Here is a 24,291-nt window from a genome sequence, read left to right on the forward strand (position 1 = left end):
TTTATTTCATTTGTACTCACCTGCCACTTCCACCACACCTGTAATTTTTCCAGTTGGCTCCATTAAATGATACAAATACATGTTTAGCAAATTTTGCAGATCTGCATTGGATGTAATATTCTCAATTTTAAACTCTCCACTAACAACGGCTGATCCTGAAAATCAGAAAAAAAAATATTTCACAACATGCACTCTTAAAACGAATGTGTTGAAAACAACACAACTTGCATTGTTTTTAACACGTATCTATGTCCAGATAGCTTCCAACACATTGCGTTTGTTATCCGTTTGTGTAAATAGGCCTACAGTAGTATGCGTTGAAAACAATACAACTTGTGTTGTTTCCAACAGGTTCATTTTAAGAGTGTGGTAAGGTTATCGTCCTACAACAATCGTACAATCATAACAGTGATGAACACAACATTTTGTAAGGTATGCATAAAGACTAAAGACAAAAATGATACCTACCATTGACTGCTAGGATGCAACATCGGTAGTCCTGACACACCTGTCCACTCCAGACACCCCCACTCTCCTTGCATTGGCATGTTGATTTATTTTCAAATGTCTCACACTCTGTATTTTAAAAAGATGTTGGATATAGTACATTTAGCAAAGATTAGTGGGTGATGGTAGCCTGGGTGTTCCCATGCTACCTTGCACACGATTTGATTCACGCTGCTAAGGCAGCCTGGAGACCATGGAGCAAATTTTCGCCTGATATAGGGAACCAATCACAGAACAGGGGGGAACGCAAGACGATGATGAGCTATGCACAGACGCATTTGATAGACATCCGTGGCACCCAATAAACGGATCTGGGCATTTTTTTCAAATACGAGAAAATGAACGTTTGGTTCCCAGACCACGTCTCATTGAGAAGTGGTGGCGCTAGCCAGGCTAGGGTGATGGTTAAGGGCCATGATGATTTTGTTTCCAAGAATAACACATTATCACCTTGTGACCTGGTGTGACAGATTATTATGTCAGCATAAAGTCACATCTCCCCATCTTCATGTCAAATTATTTACCATTGTTATACCAATGTTATACCAATGTTCATCATTGACAAGTTGACAACTGGTTTGGTGATAGTGATAGCAGGCGACAAGTGACAGTACTGGTCTGTTTGCTTTCAGAAACCTGGTTTTGGTTGTCCTCACCTGCAAGAAGTACTGCTTCCTTAATTTCAGTTCCATTGTCATATGCGTCCTCTATGTTTTGTAAAGTTATATTCAGTTCAAATGTACCCTCAGCAATGAAGCCTCCAATATAAATGTCAGTTGACCCTGAAAATCACATTCAAGTTGATATTCAGCACTTACAAATACAGTCATTATTACAAATATTGTATTATTGTTGTTGTTGTTATTAAAGGAGAATTCCGGTGTGATATTGACCTAAAGTGTGTTGAAACCTGATACCGAGTGTGAACGTATGTCTCATAGCTTACCTCGGCTTGTCTCCTGCACTCAGAAATCTGGCGGTACATACTCGGTATCATGTTTCAACACACTTTAGGTCAAAATCACACCGGAATTCTCCTTTAAGTAGAAATAAATAAGTAGTTTTTGGTTAGTCCGCTCAGACAACCAGAAATTTAATGATAGGCACCACTATCCATAACAAATGGAAAACAACTGCATCAGTTCCAACAGCAGGTTGTGTGACTTACCAAACACTGTTGCCTGCAAAAGAGGGATAAATTAGTCTACTGATGAAGATCAACTGATGAAGGTCAAATTAATCTACTAATGAAGGTCAACAACATTTTAATTAAAGGTTCAGAAATTTGGCATGTTCCTTACTTGTACATGGAAGAAGAGCAGACAGTAGAACATTGGGGCAAACGTTGAGGACATTATGATCCTGCTGGAGAGATAAAGTACAACTAGTCTCAATATACATCTAGATTACACAACTGTGGATACCTAAGGGCCAAGTACAACCCCAAAACAGAAAAAGTTGGGACGTTGTGTAAAATGCAAATAAAAACAGAATGTGATATTATACAAGTCTTGTAAACCCATATTTAGCAGCAAAAATTACATAGACAACATATCAAATGTTGAAAATGAAAATATGTTAATTTTGAATATGATGCCAGCAACATGTTTTAAAAAAAGGTTGGGACAGGGAATGTTTACCACTGTACTGCTTCACCTCTTCATTTAACAAAATTCTGTAAATGTTTAGGAACTGAGAGACCATTTGCTAGAGTTTTGAGAATGAAATGTTGTCCCATTACTCCCGGATACAGGATTTAATTTGTTCAACAGGTCATGTTTTTCATTCCATTATGCACCTAATTTGACAAATCTGGACTGTAGACAGGCCATGTTAGCACCTGGACTCTTCCTCAATGGAGAAATACTATTTAAATATGTGCAGAATTAATTTTGGCATTTTTCCTGAAATATTCAAGGTCTTCCCTGGAATAGACATAGCCTATTTTGCAGTATACTGTATGTTGCTCAAAACCTGTATACATCATCCAGAATTGATTGTGCTTTGCCAAATGTGCAAGATGCCCATGCTGTAGGCACTAATGCACATCCACACCATCATAGATGTTGGGTTTGGAACTGAGCACTAAAACAAGTTGGAAAGGTTGGATACTTGGATAGACCCTCTCCTCTTAGCCAAGATGAGTCCATGATTTCCAAAAAGAATGGCACATTTTGATTGTTCTAACCACAGGACCTTTTTCCATGTTACCTCAGTCCATTTTTAAACGAGCTCAGGCCCAGATAAGACGGTGGTATTTTCTGTATCATGTCTCAATACAATTTTGGCTGTTTTGGATGTTTTGTATTTTCTGTATCATGTCTCAATACAATTTTGGCTGCAGTTTTTGAATTGGGTATCAAACTGTGCACATAGACAATATCAGAGGTTTTCCTGAGCCCATACAATGACAGGTCTGGAAACTGGTCTGGTGTTTATGCAGTGCCATCTGAGGTCCAAAAGACCACGGCCATCCAATGTGTTTTTCAGCTCTTTCCCTTGTTTGGAAAGATTTCTGGATTCTCTGAATGTTTTAATATTATTATGTCCTGTATTTAAGGTTTATTTAGACATGGACAGTGCACATTAATGAACATAAAAATGTAAATGCACCAATTAGTCAAAATGGCTAATTTGCATCTGTTGTCCATGGGCTGATGTTAACAGGCCAGATGTGCCTAAAAGAAACTCTACACACATCATTGCAGACCTAAAATATAATGAAGATGATGATGAACTCCCCTACATCTTATATACATATATTCTGAGAGACCCTGCATCTCTGGGACACTCTTTTTTATACCCAATTGTAGTGCCAGTTGCCCTAATTAGTTGTCAAACATTCCTCCTTTTGTTTTCTTTATCATTACACAACTTTTCCAGCATTTTGTTACCCCTGTCCCAACTTTTTTGAAACATGTTGCTAGTATCAAATTCAAAATCAACATATATTTTCCATGAAAGTAAAACAAATGTTTTTATTCACATTTTACAGAATGTCTCAACTTTTTCTGTTTTGGGGTTGTAATATACTCTACACAGAAATACAAAATATATATCTTTGAACTGGAAAGAAACATTATGTATTGTTTGTGAGAAGCTAATATCACAACATATGATCTCATACTCATCATAGCCCAGTAATACATCATTTTGTGAGCAATGAGCAGGAACATCAGGACTCTTGACTTGCCTGAACAAAACTTGATTACTTGCTTTTATAGCAGTTATAAAGGAGGGCTACATTGCTAGTCCTTCCTCCCGGAAGTCTGATTGCATGGAAAATTACAGAAAATAGGCTTTTTATTTGGTGGTTGTTTTTTGCAATTGTTCACACAGCCTTTTGTTTTTACATAATTAATGCAAACCATGGCTATCTAAATCAAAAATTTTAGAATGCCGACTGAGCTATCTCTGCCCCAATCCTAAGGTCTAAGGTCAATGGAGATACACTAAAAGCTTACTCTACACCAGAGGTTCTCAAACTTTTCAGGCTCAGGGCACCCCATATGTATTTCACTGTTAGCTGCCTGCCTGCTTGTGTACTGAGATTGTTACAATAGATTCAGAATGCTGCAGCATGCCTGGTCTTTAATCAGCCATAGAGGATACATAACTTCTCTTAGTTACTCTTCATTGGCTTCATATAGTGGCCAGCATCAAATTTATCTCTCTAATAATATCTCACCTTGGCCTATAGGACACTTAGGATCTATAGGATAGGATCTGCTATTTCGATTCTATGATCCAGCTCTACATTCCCAACTGCCCACTGCGGTCTTCTGATGAGCGTCTGTTGTGTCGACCAGCCATAAACGCCATGTCAAATTCAAGACTCTCAGTGGTTTCTCGTTGATGGAATGAGTTACCCAGAGCTCTGCATTCCTGCGATAGTTTTGGGACTTTCAAGAGGGGTCTAAAGATGCATCTGTTCTGCTTACACTTAATTAAGTGGTTCTTATGAGTTGTGGTTTGTAAATGGTATTTGTTTATTTTGATATTGCATATTGAGACATTGATATTGCATTTACATTATTGATGTTATTGCTATATTCCTTAATGTAGTCTTACCAACTTTTTAAAACTGTTTACTGTTCAGTTTTAACTATTGTATTGTTTTATTTTGTAAGTCACTTTGGACAAAATCGTCTGCTAAATTTCATAACCATAACATATTTTGGTTTATCCACGGCACCCCCAAGTTAAATTCTTCCTTTTCACTCTCAGCATCTTATTTATCTACCATCTTTTACAATACTATGACATTTAGCAGAATGTGAGCTTATTTTCTCATAGTCCTAGTGGTATTATCAGGACATGGCCATGTTAACTTAAACTAAACATAAAACAAAAGGAAATCACTCTCTTTCAGTTAAAACCAATTGACTTGACATTAAAACTGATATAAAATTATTTTTTTAAAGTGATACTGGTTAATTCAAAAGATAATCGAATACTTCCGTGGCACCTCTGAACTGCACCCTAGGGTGCTGCGGCAATCCTGCTGTACACAAATATTTTGACTAGTGGACGTGCACAGCATAAAGTATTTCAAATGATACTGCATTTTACTGATATGGAATTTTGCATTCTTTCTGTACAGATAACAAAACATGCAAAATAACCAGGACACATATTGCAGCCTAGTGTTAGGACTTGCAGGCAAGGACCCAAATGCAGACCAGAAACTTGCGTAGTTCAGTTTTAATGTTGCAGCCAGACAGCAACAGAGCAAAGCACAAGAGATACAGTCCAAACACGAAAAGTTCCAAAAAGGGCAAAGCACAAAAGATCCAGGATGAGTATCCAAAACGCAGGCAAAAACACAAAAGTTCAGGCAAAGTATTCACAGAAGACCAGCAATACATCTCTGGCAGACACAGCATTATACTCACCAAAATCAGTTACAACCAGACAAAGAACAGAAAATAAACTGAACTTTAAATACTAGGCAGTCTAAACAAAGGAGACAGATCATTGGGTGAGGACAAACAAGGGACAGGAGAAATAAATACAGATAATAAGCAGACTGATGAACAGCACAGGTGTGGGCAGAAAGTAGCAGGAAAAAACAGGGAGTGGCAAGTTGGAGGTGGGATTCAGGCCACAACAAAGGCACATGGCATCAAAACATAAGATTGTCCGACAATACACAACCAGTCCAGCAGGGCGGCCAGAGTCCCTCAGTACTAAGTACTGACACCTTCTGTATATCAGATCTATTTGACAGAAGGCCTAGAGTTTTGATGAGTTTTATACTCCATACATTAACCATTTAACCTGAGAGATAATATAATTGTTACATATTTTCTTATTTTTTCTTCACATTATCTTCTTTTCCAAAGATGGCTCAATGCAAATTAGTCATCAGTGAAATACGAATATTGAGGCATGTACTGTAAATATCAGAATGTTATGCAGTAACTACTTGTACAAATGCATTTTCAGCTTTGAACAAAACCATTCAGGAATTATTATAGCAAAAGTGGGACGTGCGTAATGTTTCATTCGTCCCTCCTGGTCGGGACAGTTGAAACACCATAAGGGGACGAATGAAACATAGAGTTTAAGCCATATAAACTTCCCACAACTTCAAAATTTTACTACATATCATGAATGGTACTCCCAAAAGGTGTTATTTTAGATAGATTGTTGCAGGGCTATACGTCGTGCATGTCTGTTAACAACTCATTGCCATCATTGTTCAAGCGTGTATGAAGCGGCTTTTGAAATATCATACCCTGTGGATGATTCCTATTTATACTTTCCTGTTTATATCATGTTTCTATTGTTGAAAATGTCGTTTCAGGTTTTTAGGCCACTGCACATCCCAATAAGTACCCTTAACGACCCACAGGCCGACAGTCTCCATAGGATAATATGGGAAAACTCGACCCCTGGTAGGCCCAAATATATTTTCATCTTCCTAAAACTGTTTTTCCATGTCTCACCTCCATAAATGATTGTTTAAACACAGATATTTGTGCATTTACTTAAAATACATGGAGTTGCAGCCTGGTCAGGACGATTGAAACACTTGTTTCAATCGTCCCGACAAATACATATGTCACTATAGCTGGTTTTGCTTTCCATTTAAACAAGCATGCAATATGAAAGTCTGGGATTGTGGAGAACACTAAATGGTCTACTGAATAAGCATTAAGTCGAATCTTTAAATGAAAAACACTCATGTAACACAATGTAACTAATGAAGTTTACTTTTGACAATCAAAACTCGTTTATCGCCTGTAACTCAGTGATAAAAGGACATAGCAGGAAGATATTTGGCTAATAGAATTAACATGCTCTATGTTTTGACCAAAGGATGTCTGTCTATCATCATTACACTCGGAGAAAACTGTTAACTACTGTTAACTACCCTAGTTACTGTATCATGGTGATTTTTTCTCGAGAAAAGTGGTTTATTTGCAGTTCACAATCCAGTTGTTAAGCATACTGGTAAATAATGCCATCCTCCATGTTGAATGTTCTAGGATTTGTTAACCTGAAATAATGCAGTATATTTTTTTTTTATTAAATACCTCTGCCCCTAAATGAATCTGTCTTTGTTAAAATATTAGTGAACTTTAAATAATGTTACATATTGAACTTAGAAGTCAGTTCACCACTGTTAAGAGATCATTAAGAGATTCATATTATGAAATATGTGGTGTTAGAAATTATTGATGACTTATTCAATCTTATTCGATCACAAGAAGTCAGTTCTGAATACAAGTGTAAACAATCTCCAAGATGCATTGTGATCCAATCACTCAAACCACTTGCCTTGTTTAAGACACATTTGAACATATCTTTTGTAGTGTAAACGCACTAATGACTGTAAAGTTAGCAGTAACTAAATCTAAACAAAAGTCAGCAACATCTCAAGCTGTACCCATTGGATACATGTGTAAACTGTGATGTGTCTTGGCTGACCACTTGTGATCCAATCACCCAAGACACATTCTAAAAACAAATGTAAACAGGCTCATAGCACTCTTGAACAGGGTATTGAAAATAAGACTAAAATGTAAACAAATGTAATAAATCCATGCAAAAGCCCAACTCACCACATTATGATCATATATGACGTATTTCTAGAGAATAGCCTTATCCGCTGGCTTGATGAATTCAATGGGCTTTGTGAGTATTGAAGGTGCTGTTTAAAGGATGGAGAGGGACACAAGTTTAATGGTTGGTCCACATAATGGCATGTTTGTTTCCTCTATGGTAATCATCTGTGGTATTCAAATTTTATTGCAAGTGAGTTCCTGTGAATGTGTGTGTGTGTGTGTGTGTGCGTGTGTGTGTGTGTGTGTGTGTGTGTGTTTTTGTGTGTGTGTGTGTGTGAGAGAGAGAAAGAGAAAGACTCATTACTGACAGTAACAGACAACTCATTGTTACTGTAAAGGAACTAATGGAACTCTAGCCTGCTGCATATCAGTCTATGGGCCTAAACCTGATATCAGGTATCAAGTCTAAACAGCCAGCAAGAGAACTCCTGTCCTTACCGATTTCTGTCTCCTTCGGCAGAAGCTAACAAAGTGTCATAACCTTTGTGTTCATCTAGCCTGGTTAACCAGACTCACTCACTTAATTTAAGTTTAAGTATATATACTTATAAGTATATATATATACTTAAACTTAAATGCAGAGACCAAATTTCCCTCACGGGATCAAAAGAGTCCTCTTTTGATCCCGTGAGGGAAATTTGGTCGCTGCATTTATCCCAATCTGTGAATTAGTGAAACACACTCAGCACACAGTGAGGTGAAGCACACACTAATCCCGGCGCAGTGAGCTGCCTGCTACAACAGCAGCGCTCGGGGAGCAGTGAGGGGTTAGGTGCCTTGCTCAAGGGCACTTCAGCCGTGCCTACTGGTCGGGGTTCGAACCGGCAACCCTCCGGTTACAAGCCCGAAGCGCTAACCAGTAGGCCACGGCTACCCCCATTTCACAATGGTCATTCACCATAAAAAGAAAACAGACACAACTTTGATTCCGAACCGGGAGACTAAAAATATCTCAAGGCTTCTCATGTTTGGACCTAATCCTCCCCTGTAGCTGACCTAGTATCAACCACAATGTGTTTTCATCCACGATCAGGGATGTAGTGGAGGCTACGCAAGTAAACACAGTTTATTCGCCTCTGAAATGTCAGTAATAGAGTTTATCTACCTCTTAGAGTGTATTCACCTCTCAAAAGAGTTTATTCACCAATTGCAACTTTTAACATTCAAAAATCACACTGTATTATCCACATTCACAATATGTACACTCATCAACACTTTCATTCAACAATCACTTTCATTTCATTCACCATTTACTGTAACACCCCTGGTATTGTTATAAACATTGCAATGTTTATTTTTCACAAATAGCACCCTGTATAGTGCTATTTGAGAACAATAACCTCCACCATCAAACATGTCTGGGTGCCCACATGGCGCAGTCCACCTCACCAAGATCACACCCACCTCTTATTTTACCACTACATCCCTGTCCAAGATGAAGTTCATTGTGAGCTTCATAATGAGTTTAAGAGAACAGCTAGATTTCACAGCTTTAGGTTTTCTTTCAATGCAGATGTCGCACTCCACATCCCCAGGCCCCACCATAGATATAAACATTTTCTTATGTAAAGCACTTTGGTTAACTAACCTTGTTTTTAAGTGTGCACTTATATACAGGGTGCTATTTGTGAAAAGAAAAAACCCAACCATTCAAAGGGTTGCGTTGTTAATATTCCCAATGTCAGGTTTATAGCCTAGTAATTTCACACCTAACAAGCCTAAATTAATTTCGCCACCTTTGTAACATTTACCTTTAGTTTAGTTTACCGTTGTGTATGACTTTAAACAGCGAGTGCTTTAACATCAGTGAGCATTATGCTTCATGCGGCAGACTATGATGATAATCCAGCTCCTCTAATGCTGACATTTTGACAAGCATATCAATTTACCTTGTTCTTGCCCATCTGAAATGATTCCTCGACCTTTGCTGCCTCCATCCTTTCTGTTTTTGTTGTTTAATGTTTTTTGTATATGATGGCCTTGAGTCTTGAGTTAGTAAATTGGCTTACATTGTTTGCTGGTAACCAAATAGCCTACAAGTTCTAAAATCACTGTGTGTGCGCATTTTCTCTCCCTGAAGTTATGATAGGGCAACTTGGAGTTTTATGTAAGTAATTACGAACCAGAACATTACGATAACATATGAGCCATGAAGCCTCTATTTCTTGCAGCTGTTAAAACACCCTTTAGACAGTTTAAATAATGATGATTTCTGGCAAGTTTTGTGGAAAGAAACGGACAGATAGAGATTTACAAATATAACATAACCATCAACAAATTTAAGCCATCTTGCTATGAAAAAAGATGGCAATTACAAAGCTTGATTATCATACAGTAGTTATTTGACTGAGGGGCTTATTCAAGTATCAGGGGTGAATAACATAACCCATGTTATTTGACTGAGGGGCCCAATTCAGATATCAGGGGTGGAGAACATACAGTAGTGTGAAAAAGTGTTTGCCCCTTCCTGATTTCTTATTTTTTTTGCATGTTTGTCACACCTAAATGTTTCAGATCATCAAACAAATTTACAGTTAAGAACAAAATTATTCATATACCCATGGCAAATATTGATGTCATCAATGTCCTTTACTTCTTTCTCTTTTCGGCACCAGAGGGATACGTCCTTTTTTGTGACTTGCCTTAACATTACCGTGTCTTCCGACTTTTGAACTTGATGCGCATGAATTGTCTATGCACGCAAGGTGTCTTTATTCGCATGACTCAAACGCCGGCAGATACAGTAGTAGTAGGCAGGTATTTATAGTATAAGTATATATATACTCTTTTGATCCCGTGAGGGAAATTTGATCTCTGCATGTGTGAATTAGTGAAACACACAGTGAACACACAGTGAGGTGAAGCACACACTAATCCCGACGCAGTGAGCTGCCTGCTACAGTGGCGCTCTGGGAGCAGTGAGGGGTTAGGTGTGAAGGGTTAGGTGCCTTGCTCAAAGGCACTTCAGCCGTTCCTGGTCGGGGTTCGAACCCTCTGGTTACAAGTCCGAAACGCTAACCAGTAGGCCACGGCTGCCCTGATCATGAAGTCAGAATTTTCTTGTCTTGAATTATTCATTCATTCAGTCATTCATTTATGTCACTTGTTTATGTCATTTAATATGTAAAAAAAAACAAAAAAAAAACTCGATTGGGGGCCCCAAGAAGCCGCTTAGGTCGCTTATGCCTCGGGCCGGCCCTGAACACAAAAGCGCAATATTGAAACAGCTAGTTTGAGCACATAGTTGATGTTTTGTTTACATAGATAGATAGATAGATAGATAGATAGATAGATAGATAGATAGATAGATACTGTATTGATCCCCAGGGGAAATTCAAGTATAACATGAAATACGTTCAATGGAAGTCAATGACCAAGGACGCATTAGGCCACCAATGTATCTCAATCCATATTCCACTAGGAAAAGGGGAAGCTAAATCTTATATTAAGACAGAAATCATGAATAGGTGGCAGGATGAATGGGAGTCAGACCCAAAGGGCAGGAAATACTTTAATGTGCAACAGCAGGTTGGGGGGAGAAGAATGACATCAGTGGGGCTTGGAAGAAGGGAGTAAATTGTATACACAAGGCTGAGATTAGGGCACGCTGGCATCAATGCCACATTACATGTGTTGGGCAAAACTGATGGGCTTTGCACTGAATGCCAAAGTCAAAGAAGATGTAGAGCACATCCTTTTTTTTTACTGCAGGAACACTGGAGAGAACAGAGAGGAGATGATGATATCCAAAACATTGAAGGAAGAGGGAATGCAGGGCAATAGAATTAAAGGTCTTATGAGGTACTTAAATAATGCAGAATTGATGAGCAGAATATAGGCTGTTTCACATTTATTTATTTATTATTAATATATTTTTTTTCTTGACATGCCACGACTTGACCTGATCACATCACACACTCCTGTGCAGTAGGTGGCGATATACAATCCTATATTGTGAACCGCCATTAGCCAAAAGAAGAAGAAGAAGAAGAAGAAGAAGGAAGTCAATGGGAGCCGCAAATCGGTAAATAGCGATGACCCGCGATGACCAAAGAATATTTCTCCGGATAGCGTGACAGCGGTGCGCCACTGAAATTATTTGGCCCAGCCAAATTATTCTGGAACTCCAATTTTTTAAAATATTTTAAATATTAAATCGATATTTTTAAATATCGATTTACATATAGCCTAGGCTATTCAGTCAGACTGCGAGTGGGTGCTTAAACAAATATGAGAAAGAACAGAACGCACTGGGCCATGCACTGAGTCCTCTGCCAGCGCTTCAATATTGCGCTTTTGTGCTTCTGTTTGGAGCAGACAGGCCAAGTGGCTTGTTTGATTGTTGATTTCTGTCGCCATATAACGTTATATTTCGTTCCATAGCTCTGTCAACATTGAACAATGAAAATAAGGGAGATTTCCCAGGTTTCTCACGTAGGCTAAAATACGGAAAATGTCAACATTCGTCCCCTTTAACGTTGGAAGGGTTGGAGCAACAAAGTAGCCTACTTTATTCACGCCTATATCCATTTGGTCAACTTTATCCAGCCCTAAAAAAGCTAAATTTAACTTTGGTTTACTTGTAGTTTACCGTGTAGCCTAACTTTAAACAGTGTGCATGCTTAACATAAAGCATTCTTGTGCTTCATTCATCCACACATCCAGCTCGTAATAGCCTGACGAGCCAGACCTACATTAAAATGTAGGGTCTGGGCACTCACCGTTCGCAGTGCTCAGTCCGAGGGGCGGGATAATCAGTTGTCTTTCAAATTCCCTCTGCACGCAATAGGACAGCAGCAGCGCTATGAGTCCCATGCGTTTCCCACCAGCGGAGCTAGTTGGCTAGTTCAAACGTTTGCCAACTTAATAAAAGCTTGTCACAAACTCGTGTCACACTGTTCGCCAACAGCAACATCCATCTTATTTGTTTTCAAGTAGCAGGGAATTCAAGCCAAACCATTGCAACTCTGCCATCAATCATTAGGCCTATTTAAAGCCCACCTAACGACTCTATACACGATTTCATTGGCCTGATTGAGTTTCGATTTCTGGAGCTCACAAGCCAACGGAGAGTTGCTAGACCTGGCTGCCGCTAGGGGCGTGTCTAGATTTCTAGGCTAAGCTCCTAACGTTTTGACAAGCATTTTTACCAATTGACCCTGTTCCTGCCCATCTAGCTTTGCTGTCCCCATCCTTTCTGTTTTTGTTGTTTGCAAAAAAATATATAGTAGGCCCTATTTATTGGTAACCAGCAACAAGTGCAATTTGTTAATCACTGTCATTCTCTCTCCTGCCAACAAAAATGTGTTACGTTATAAGTAGCAGTGCGTAATTCTGCTTCATACAGTTGAACAAATACATTGGTCATATAAGTAGCCAGTTTATGGTCTACAGTGTAGAGTTGGTAAGTTGTGGTAGGCCAACTTGGAGTGAATATACAGGGGGAATTCTTTGTCTACTCGTAGCTGAGTAGCCTGGCAGGTGCACACGTAGACATAGCCTACGGCCGAACACTGCAAGCGCCAATGAATCGTGCTCTCACCACAACCACGTCGTTAACTTAAATAGGCCTAGGTTAACATATAGCGCTCTAGAATCTTGGTTAACATCACTTCGCATTCAAGCAAGCAAAATGATGATTTGAATACTGTTTCACTGGAAGGGCAAGGGGTAACAACAGGACAACACAGAGACAGGCCAGAATGCAGGACTAATGTTATGAGAGTATTACAGTAATATGGGATATTCTACGGGAAAATATTAAAACGGCAAGACAGCGGGGAAAAGTTAAAATGATAAACCCGGAAAAAGTTGGCATGTTGGCAGATTGGCAGGTAGTTGGCAGGTATTTTTCGGCCCCTGTGATTATTTGTGAAATTGTGCAAACGGCCTTTTCAAGTCATTTGAGAAGGAAGGAGTGTAGCAAGCTCCCAAATTGACGCTCGTCTGAGAAATTGAGTTTGAGCTTCGGCAGCTTTACAATGACTGAGGAAGCCTAGAGACTAGAGTCCATAGCAACAAGTTCATGTGTTGAATTTGTTATTACCCAGTGTGCTTTGTTGAATGGTCTCAGTGTTTTATTGTTTTATTTCATGTGAATAGCCTACTTACTAGAGGAGTAACTTATTTCAAGTAGGCTATAATGTAGTTGCAGGTGCAAGTGTGCATTTAGTTTCCATGCTTATTGTGTTTCCACAACAATGTTAGTGAGTAAATCTACTAAAATGCCACCATCTTGGTGAAGTGTGATGTGTAAGATCAGAAAACAGAGGTTGATTTTAGAACGGTAACTTTAGTCGATGTGTTTTATAGCGCTTAAAAGCGTGGGCGGAAGGTATCGACAATTGGCCGGGGAGGGTCATATCTTTTTTGAAAATGCCGATGGAGGGTCGTTGAAAATTTTCTACCAGGCAGGGGAGGATCATGCAACTTTTGATAGAAGCACTCAAAATCCCTCCGGTGGCCCTGTTTATAAACTAGATGTACCGCATAGCGGTACAAAATATGACCGCCGCTCAGTCCTGTACATCCGTTCCGCGAAAATAAATCACACTTCAATTTGTCTCCATATTTTACTCCATCCCCCACTCTTGAAACTTTTGTGTATGCTTGTTTGGCATGCCTGAGTGTGTGTGTGCGGCTGCACAGAAAGTAGCCTACTGGTGCTGAAAAGGTGAATAGATTGTAGAATAACCAAAGAAGATGTAGCATTGTTGTAAAACCTTTAAAATCTCTGAACAATCACAAGTAGGGCAGTTCATCACAGTTCATCCATTGCAACTGGATTGATGAAAGGTCACTTACACCTGTAGGCTACATTGTATTTGGGAAAAGCAAAAGGTATCAGCATAATGTTATTTATTTATTTTTTATGTATTTATAAACAAAAACATCTCTGTCAGTTCCATGCCGTTTTCAACAGCTATCAAAAACAAAAGGTCATTTTTGGATGAATGGATTTTTTGTGAATGTTTCTTCTTCTACATAAGATTTGTGTCATCTTTAGTTCATGTAATACTTTATTGTCAATGCACAAATTAAGTAACAGTAGTCTGAAACGTTATTGTTAATGCACAAATTAAGTAACAGTAGCCTAGTCTGAAACGAAATGCTGTTTTACATCTAACCAGTGGTGCAAGTAACTGACATGTCCAAATGGGCCTTGATGAAATGCGTCGCTAGACTGTTCATACACATTTTAACGGGCCAAAGTTGAAGAGCTTTTGTCCGTTATTGTTCGTGCAAATATAGGCTGATTCATGTTCCCTTGCATTGTTTAACTGAGGTCCATGGCTAGTCTGGCTTTCATCAGACCAAGCTCAATCTTTTAAGAAATCAAAAAAATAAATAGCGGGCCCGATCAGGCTGGGTTCACCCAGCCTAGTCCATAGGCACCCGATATTGTTTTATTTTTCAGATTGAGATATACACGCTCTGGCTATTCTAAATGCAAAAATGCATTAGGGAGTTATGACAAAACTGTAACTAACAAACTAGATCCTAATAGAAAGCTGTTAGCTTCCCTAAGCTACAGGTAGGATTATAAGGTAGGCCTATTTACAACATAAATTGTCAATAGGCTATGCTGGCGACACAAATAAAATCTCCTTTGGAAACCAATGGCTTACGCCTTACAGTATCAAGCGGACTTAAACTGCCATATCGCGGGCGAAAAGTTTTAATAACATTCACGCAGCTCCATGAGTCAAGGAAAGCGCGAATGAAGTAGCCACTTCTAAATGGGACCCACTACACAGTAGCTAGTAGGTGGTATGTTGCTAAAAGCAGCCATAATGAAATGAAGGTGTCATTGTTTGGATACTTCACACACACGTGCTTTTTAATTTCACAGACTACAACTACCAAGCTGGAATCAAAGCACATCGATTCCCCTCTCACACCCTGCACGCACTTAAAACAAAATAAACAGGCGTCTCAGTCTCACGATGTATAGGCAAAACTATCAGACCCGGTGTAACGTTGGTAAATCTTCCATTGCACAGAATGATTTTGTAGCACGTGCAATAAATAACAGTCGAAAAGATACAAACAGTGCTGCTATCAATTTGCTTGGTATAACCGCATTTATAGTTTTCTACAAATGCAATCAATCAAATGGGCCTCCATCACTCAACCAACGCTTAACGGTAACATTACCTAGGTCCTTATTGATATTACAAGATTAACGCATTACCTGCAGTAAAACCAAGCATGTCCGATAAACATCCTCAGATTTATTTCGCTTCAAGAAGAAATGGGAATTACACTTCATGTGAACATCGCCCTATCCTTATTAGATGTTCGCTGCGGTAAATTACAGTCCTTGTATGAAGCGTCCATTGTTTTTCCAACCCACTTTTAACTTCCAACAAAATTACGCCTCACTGCAACGATCGCCATCTAGTGGACAAACGACTACTTTCGCCAATACTGAAAATGCAGCCATGATGATGATGATGAATATTTATTTTGGCTTTCTTTCAATCCTACTGATTTTCATTTTTTACCGGGGCAAATCACAAATGAGTGATTATGAGCCAGGTTGATGTGGGCCCTTGAGACCAACATACCATAAAAGATTCACAGAGAACTGTGTCTGCCCTACCCTCCTTTCGGGGTCCAGTCCAGCGGGGGCTGCAGATGAAAACGAAAAATGACGGTTCCATGCTATCCATGTGGGGGTACATGCTCACCAAGTTTTGTGTACCCGGTCTTTCAGTGTCCGGGAATCCTTGTTGGTGTAACGCGTCACTAAATGTACACATAAATTATTTTTATTGTAAGGCCCCCATGAACAAAAGTACACAAAACTTGGCATGCATTCAGAGGGTGTCATAATGATCCTACACTTTTAATTTCGTGCAGTTTTGACCTTGTCAGCCAGAGATATTGAGATGAAAACACCTAATTTTTTTTTTTTTATTTTTTAACTAGGTGGCGCTATACATGAAATAAGTGGTAATGGGATGGGTTGACATGCCCCCTTAAGACCAACATACAAAAAAGGTGGACCTCCTAGGCCCTACGGTTCTCGAGATATTCACAGAAAACTGTCTCCGGCCACCTACAGGCCAGTTGGTGTATAGTAACATAAATTAATTTATTGTGTGGCCCCCCATGAACGGAATTCCACAAAACTTGGCGTGCATACAGAGGGTGTCATAATGATCCTACACTTCCAATTTCGTGCAGTTTTGACTATGTTAGGTCACAGATACCTTCAATTACACCACCTCATTTTTACTTTTTTGTGTTTAACTAGGTGGCGCTATACATGAAATGAGTGGTTATGGAATGGGTTGACATGGCCCCTTGAGATCAACATAAAAAAAAAATGGTCCTCCTAAACCCTACGGTTTTCGAGATATTCACAGAAAACTGTGTCTGCCCTACCCTCCTTCGGGGGTCCAATTCAGCGGGGGCTACAGATCAAAACGAAAAACGATGGTTCCATGCTATCCATGTGGGGTTACATGTCCACCAAGTTTCGGTGTACCCGGTCTTTCAGTGTCCCGGAATCATTGACGGAAATTTGGGCACGCCGAAAAAAAAAAAAAAAAAAAAAAAAAAAATCTGACTAAACCTATATGACCGCCGCTTCGCTGCGCGGCGGTCATAATAACGAACAGTCCCCTTAAATTAAATATTTCATGGCGCTATTGCGCTGCACGGCCACCAGATAACGCCATTTCACTGCTTGCTTTTACATCCAAAAAAGTGCGGGCCCGAAGTGCAGTGAAATGCCCCCATCTGTGGCCTGAAATATGTAATGTAGCCCATTAGGAGTTTGCACCGACGTCATGTTCTGGCCGGTAACTATGGTAACCCAGCACGCGCGGCCATATTGGCTATAGTCAGTTAATGAAGTACAATGTAGTATTATGCACTTTGGATATCTTACGTGATTGTAGCGTGTTTAAACAACGGAAAAGCTCATCAAAATGCGTCTAAGATGCAAAGGCATATAGGGCAGGACTTGGACCACAAGAAAAGGCGCGATATTTCGAGAAATTACGGATTATTGGCAGCGCAGATCCATATGAGTTGGGTGAGGGAGACGAAGTACCAAGTTCAACCACAAGCGCCCCCTTCCTCTGATAACTTCTGGCATTATTGTCCCTTCTCCCTGTTTTTTTTAATATCTTTTTGGAAGTCGATACCTACACCAGATGTTTTTCTCAGTCTGACCTATTGGTACAACCTAAAACACGGCAATAATTAACCATTTTCCTTGACGATGATTTACTTCTGCCTAATGCTTTCTAATGAGGCGAGTATCTCCAATATGGCGATGTCCAGATCTGATGACACGCCCGTGCGACCGTCGAATCTTGTACATCCTTGTCAATTATTCGTGTAATCGATCTAATATATTGTGTTTTTCTTTTTAAACTTCGTTCCTTTATAAATTGTTGAGTATCATTAAGTCCGCTTGATACTGTAAGCCATTGGTTCCCAAAGGAGATTTTATTTGGGTCGCCAGCATAGCCTAGTGACCATTTATGTTGTGTAATAGGCCTAGCATAGAGCCTACCTTATATAGTTTAACAGTCACGGTGTTGTCATAACTCCTCTATGCATTTTTGCATTTAGAATAGCTCTGAAACCGGGGGGCGAACACATTGCAGGGGGGGCAATCGCAAAATTAAACAATATTTCTATCGGGTGTCTACCATGGACTATAGGCTGGGTGAAGTCAGCCTGATCTGCCGGCAATTTCTTTTTCGAGATCTTAAAAGATTGAGTTTGGTCTGGCGAAAGCCAGACTAACCATGGACCTCATAGTTGCAAAATGCAAGGGAACATGAATCTGCCTATTATTTGCACGAACGGTAGCTCTTCAACTTGGCCCGTTAAAATGTGTATGAACAGTCTAGCAACGCATTTCATGAAGGCCCTTTTGGACATGTCAGTTATTTGCACCACTGGGTAAAACTACATTTTGTTTTAGACTACTGGTATTTAATTTGTGCATTGACAATAAAGCTGAATCATATGAACTAGATGACTAAACTTATGCATATGTAGAAGAGACAAAAATCCATGACCTCTTCTTGATAGCTGTTGAAAAACTGCATGGAACTGACAGGGATTGTTTTGTTTAATAATAAATACATTATGCTGCTACCTTCTGCTTTTCCCAAATACAATGTAGCCTACAGGTGTACCCTTCATCTGTCCAGTTGCAATGGATGGACTGATGAACTGCCCTACTTGTGATTGTTTAGAGCTTTTAAAAGTTTTATAACAATACTACAAATTTTTTGGCAAGTGCTACAAATCTATTCACCTTTGCAGCTCCAATAGGCGACTTTGTGGCCTGCACACACACAGTCCAAACAGTAGAAACAAAGACTTCCACTTGGATTGTGTTAAAACTTGATCTCCATTATTGTGCTCATATCAGCAATATGGCAGTAGAATTTTAAACTTCCAGTTCTGGCTAAATCAAGACAAATCTTCAGCAAAACCACTCATGACAAGCAGCTTGAATAAATGATCTGACAACTTAAATTTCAAATACACTTTTTAATACACGCATTAAATGACACACATTGGAATAAAGAGACTGAGGAGTTGGAAAATAAAAGGTTTGGAGTAGGGCATCTACTGTTTTAGGGTGCAGTTGAAAAAGATACTGAGTACCTGTAATAAGTGGTTCATTGTTTTTGAAGTTGGGGAGCTGTAGAAGGTGCTTCTGTAGTTGGAGCAGTAGTAGTTTGAGGGATTCTTCACTGACCTTAAGGATGCCCCCAGTGGCCCCTAGGAGCATGGCCTCTAGACCCAGGTGCAACAGTAGTTTGAGGGGAATCTTGACAGGCATTCCAGGGTAGTACCAAAAGAGGGGATGCATCCACTGTTGATTCTGTGGAGGAAGCTCAGCTTGACAGGCTGTGGCCTCCAAAGGGGCTTCTGTAGTTGGTGCAACAGTAGTTTGAGGGGGGGGAATATTCAAACAGGCATTTCAGGGTAGTAGCCTCCAAAGAGGGGATGCATCCACTCCAAAGAGGGGTTGATTCTGTGGAGGAAGCTCAGCCGCTGTGGTAGGTGCTTCTGTAGTTGGTGCAACAGTAGTTTGAGGGGGAATCTTGACAGGCATTCCAGGGTAGTAGCCTCCAAAGAGGGGATGCATCCACTGTTGATTCTGTGGAGGAAGCTCAGCCGCTGTGGTAGGTGCTTCTGTAGTTGGTGCAACAGTAGTTTGAGGGGGAATCTTGACAGGCATTCCAGGGTAGTAGCCTCCAAAGAGGGGATGCATCCACGGATTCTGTGGAGGAAGCTTTGCCGCTGTGGTAGGTGCTTCTGTAGTTGGTGCAACAGTAGTTTGAGGGGGAATATTCTCAGGCATTACAGGGTAGTAGCCTCCAAAGAGGGGATGCATCCACTGTTGATTCTGTGGAGGAAGCTCAGCCGCTGTGGTAGGTGCTTCTGTAGTTGGTGCAACAGTAGTTTGAGGGGGAATATTCTCAGGCATTACAGGGTAGTAGCCTCCAAAGAGGGGATGCATCCACTGTTGATTCTGTGGAGGAAGCTCAGCAGCTGTAGAAGGTGCCTTGGTAGTTGGAGCAGGAGTAGTGGATACAACTAGAGAGGCTTGGTCTGAGCTTGATGCAGGGCAGGAGAGGGTTACTGGATTGCCGTGCCACAACATCTGCAGCAAGTGGCTATTGCCCTGGAGGAAGATATAAAATAATGCAGTCATACAACTAGCTCAAAACTGAAACATGTCCCACATGAATTTAGGAACACTTCACATAGGAGTGGCCATACCGGTTGTATATGTAAGGCTCTTGAACCGCCTTTACATATACAACCAGTATGGCCACTCCTATGCTCACATAACGGTTTGCAAGGGACCAAATGGTATTCAAATTGTATGTAATTGTTACCATGTTCACAATTAGCCTCCATTCCTCTGGGGAGTTGATGGGACGTCACCCAGGAAACCTTAACTGTAATTTCAAGCTACTGATTGAATGAAGCTACAATTCATGAAATGTACGCCAACAGAAAAGCCTGAAGAGGATAACAGACCCATACTTAAACAGGACACATCAAGAGACTGTTAAATGAGCTTGCTCCATGCAGACCATGCCAAAACCTCCTGCTATAGCAATAGAAACTTTATTCAACAATACCTTCTGTTAAAATAGATCATAAACAAGCAAACTACAGATTATTTTAACAGGCCTGCTTTCACAAATTTGTCACGTTCAAGTGGCTGAGACATTTCTTTATTTCATTTAAACTTTGCATTGCAACTTTGCATTCACTTGGTTTTGTTGTTGATTCACTATGAAATGTAATGTCAGAAGTAAGGCATTAATAAGGTGTGAATATGGGGTTTTGTTTTTGTAGTGATTGATGGCATCAATCTATGGGCTAATAATGTTACTCCTACTCTGAATTAAAAATTAATATAAAAACAAAAAATTCTGATGTGACAGGAAAACCATAGCCTACCTGTTTTATAACATCACAACCATCAAAAGTGGCGAGAAGCACGAGGCCCACCGCAGTCCTTTTCACAGAGTAGCCACACTCTCGACGTAGCTGGCGTAGTGAGAGAGGTGTGCCACCTGTTGAATAGAAAAAAGAAAAGAATGTCTGGTCTCAAGCTATTGATGCAAACACTGCAAGTGAAAGGGCTGCAAGGAATCGGCTGAATTAGGCCACTAATGTCAACAGCGAGTTATTGTGTACACTGTAAAACAAAAACAAGTTATCCAATACTTTTCTTACCGCTGTCTAACTGGAGTGAAGAACAGCCAGGGCCTTGTGCAGAGAACTTCATGAGGTCATTAGTACATAATAACTTGGGTCGCATACGATCCCAGGCCCTAAAGTCATGAGTGCCGCTTTGTCCACCCACCAGGCCTGGATCGTCGGCTTGAACGTTAACGGAGCCATCGTCTGTAGTGTTTTCTCCAACATATCGTCTCTCATATTCCAGATTTCGACCCAGTGAAATATTCCCTGTGCCGAAAGTAATTGTCCCAGTTTGAATATTTTCAGACCTTTCCTCATGATGTGTCTCGTCTTCTTGCACTATTTCAAGGCTTATACCACATGTTTGGCCAATGTAAAGGCATAAGAGACACAAAAATAAAACACCCTGGTTTGGTTTAAGCCTCATATCTATAAAAGTGGTAGCCTACAACCAGGGAGCTGTACTAGCCTTGCACTCACAACTCTTTCAGTACCCTATATATAGGCCTACTCAATTAACACTAATTGAAATGAGACCAGCGACCAAGCCTCTGATCAGGCTGTAATTGATGATGCAGCTGAACACCTAAATAGTCTAGGCCTATAGGGCTCTGGGCCTACTCTTTAATTTCATTAACAGTTGAACAGATACAGCTGGCCTAATGGTTTTAGGAAGGCTGTCTCAGTAAATTTTTTGTGAAGGAGTATAGGCTAAATTTTGATATGGTTTGATCAGGCTGTGTAACTATGAATGGGTATAGGCGCCTTATATGGCCTCTCAATGGTCAATCCGGGCTTACTTCATGCAGAGTTGTTTGTGTGTGAGTGCATGTATGTGTGCATGTTCTTGTGCATATGTGTGTGTACACGTACTTGTGTGCCAGTATGTGTGTCTGTGTGAATATCTGTTTCTGTGTTTAGGCATCTGTATGTGTGAGTGTGTGTGTGTGTAGATGTAACAAGTCTGCATACTAGAAGCTAAGAAGTCCTATTCATTTCAAAGAGTTTGAGTAGGAGGCTACTGGTCTTCAAATCTTACTGGATCTAACATGAAATACATGAAACTACCAACAGAGGGCTCTTTACATCCATTTGCAACTGACAACAGAATTTCTAAAAAGCAGGCTAAGTATTAGGGCTGTCAATGTTGTTGAAAACATGTAATTGAATTAATTATATACTCTGTGATTAATTCATCTAAATTAATCGCATATATATTTTTTGCTGTGAAAGTATTTTAAATATTTACATTCAAATGAATCATTGAATAATCAGCATTAGTGACACTAAAGTTCAAAAGCTCTTTTATTATTATTTTCACTGTTCAAATAATGGCCATAATAATCTATGACAGGGGTCTCAAACTCAAATGAGCTGGGGGCCACTTCGGCCAACGTCATCTGATTGGAGGGCCACGTCAGTCTTAAAGAATAATACAAAAAAGAACGGCTATTTCTGAAAATGCAATGTTTTTTTTTAAATACTACACAAAACTGCAAAGAGAAAGTGCAAATCTTTTTATCTCTTTTTAGACACCTGTGCTAACAACCTTAGCTTATAAATAAAATAATGATAAGATATTAATACAAATGATAAAAAAACAAAAAGCATAAAAACAGGTATGTGTGTGTTTCACTCCAAATAAAAATATTTTCTTCTCCTATCTTATTTAAACCTGCATGGCAAACTTTAGGCACCATGGTTAAGAAAACAACACCATTGGATTTTGACATCAAAATTTCAAAAGGCTTGAAAGTGGTCTTTGTAAGGCTTGAAAGTCCTACTGTGAATCTTTGAGTATAAAAAAAAGTTTATGAAGGGGTAAATGTATCTAATTTGCCACTGGATGGCAAGCACCTCAAATTATGCACCTTTCAGTAAATACTGGATGCTGAACATATTTGAGCAGGTTTACAGGTTTTGTCATATTACCCATATATCAAATTAACAGGAAAACAGTAGGCCTAAGATGTAAACCAACAATAGTAAACTATTACTAGCCTATAACCACAAACCGTTATTATAGGCCTACAAAAAAGTAACCTGGTCAAATCGGTTCCTATCGTGGGTGACTTTGTTCTTCAGAGCCCTATTTTTACTACCCCTGCTGTCTGTACCACGTCCATCACGGACACTATAATCACGATTACCACTGCCACCTCCAGCTATGTTGGGCAGAGGGTCGAAATAAGCAATGGTAGGGCCTATGCTTAGTGGACACTGTCGTATACACGCAAACACTCACCTCCATTCACAGACACACTGTGACTATCACTGTCAATAGACGATCGATCATAATCTCCAAAAGGCAGATATTCTCCTTCAAAATCAGAATCTAGGAGAATAACATAGCCTACCCAAGATTTAGCCTAGACCAACATTTGGTGTAGGTCTATTTCTGCTTCAATTTGTGCAAAACTATGGCCTGCATCGCTTCCGCGTCATTACAAACAAATGCACGTTTTCATGTTTCACGCATGTAATACAAGTAGGCCTATTTCCTGAAAACCTTGTGCAGCAAATTTGGGCTTGAATCGAAGCTCTGGATGTCTAGCAACTGGTGGAGAAGAGTACAAATGGGATTTGTCACCGTACTTGGATCTATCGTCTATTTTAATCAGTGTTGTTGTGTTGTATAAAATTATCACTATGGTTTGTAGACATCATGATGAGAGAACGAGTTTGAAACTGTAAAGCATGTATTCATATAACCTCAATCATAATCAAGTAATACACTGAAGTTATTCCTAGCTAACATACTTTTATAACATTTTAAATATCAAGTTTAACTATTACTAATAACATAACGAAGCCATCCTACCAGAATGTGCACTCTGTATCCCGATGTCTCTTTTTGCTGCCCTGTGTCTCATTTTGCTGCACTGTGTCTCATGCTGCCTTAGCCTAGGCCTTTTGAAGAAACCAAAGTCGGCCTTGAAGCTGCAAGATAATAACGCATTACACAGGGCGAGCTCTACTCATAACAACCAGTAGGAGAGTA

General features: G+C 39.8%; 1 protein-coding gene across 1 annotated transcript; it reads right to left on the reverse strand.

The window, feature by feature from the left end:
* Nucleotides 1–19,545: 19,545 nt before the first annotated feature.
* LOC125298804 lies at nucleotides 19,546–21,752 on the reverse strand. Its single transcript, XM_048249672.1, has 3 exons — nucleotides 21,324–21,752; nucleotides 21,045–21,160; nucleotides 19,546–20,253 (listed from the first exon to the last, which is right to left on the reverse strand). The coding sequence occupies exons 1-3, from the start codon at nucleotides 21,715–21,717 to the stop codon at nucleotides 19,546–19,548; spliced, it is 1,218 nt and encodes a 405-aa protein (XP_048105629.1). The 5' UTR covers nucleotides 21,718–21,752.
* Nucleotides 21,753–24,291: the final 2,539 nt, after the last annotated feature.

This window comes from Alosa alosa, chromosome 8, assembly GCF_017589495.1.
Source record: "Alosa alosa isolate M-15738 ecotype Scorff River chromosome 8, AALO_Geno_1.1, whole genome shotgun sequence".
Lineage (NCBI taxonomy): Eukaryota > Metazoa > Chordata > Actinopteri > Clupeiformes > Clupeidae > Alosa > Alosa alosa.

What these genes read in the sequence shown, in the direction of transcription:
- LOC125298804 (XM_048249672.1), bottom strand. Translation starts at nt 21,717, where the DNA reads ATGAGGCTTAAACCAAACCAGGGTGTTTTATTTTTGTGTCTCTTATGC. An exon ending in TTCACTCCAGTTAGACAGCG is followed by an intron (nt 21,161 to 21,323) that starts GTAAGAAAAGTA and finishes TCTATTCAACAG; the next exon opens with GTGGCACACCTCTCTCACTA. An exon ending in GTTGTGATGTTATAAAACAG is followed by an intron (nt 20,254 to 21,044) that starts GTAGGCTATGGT and finishes ATCTTCCTCCAG; the next exon opens with GGCAATAGCCACTTGCTGCA.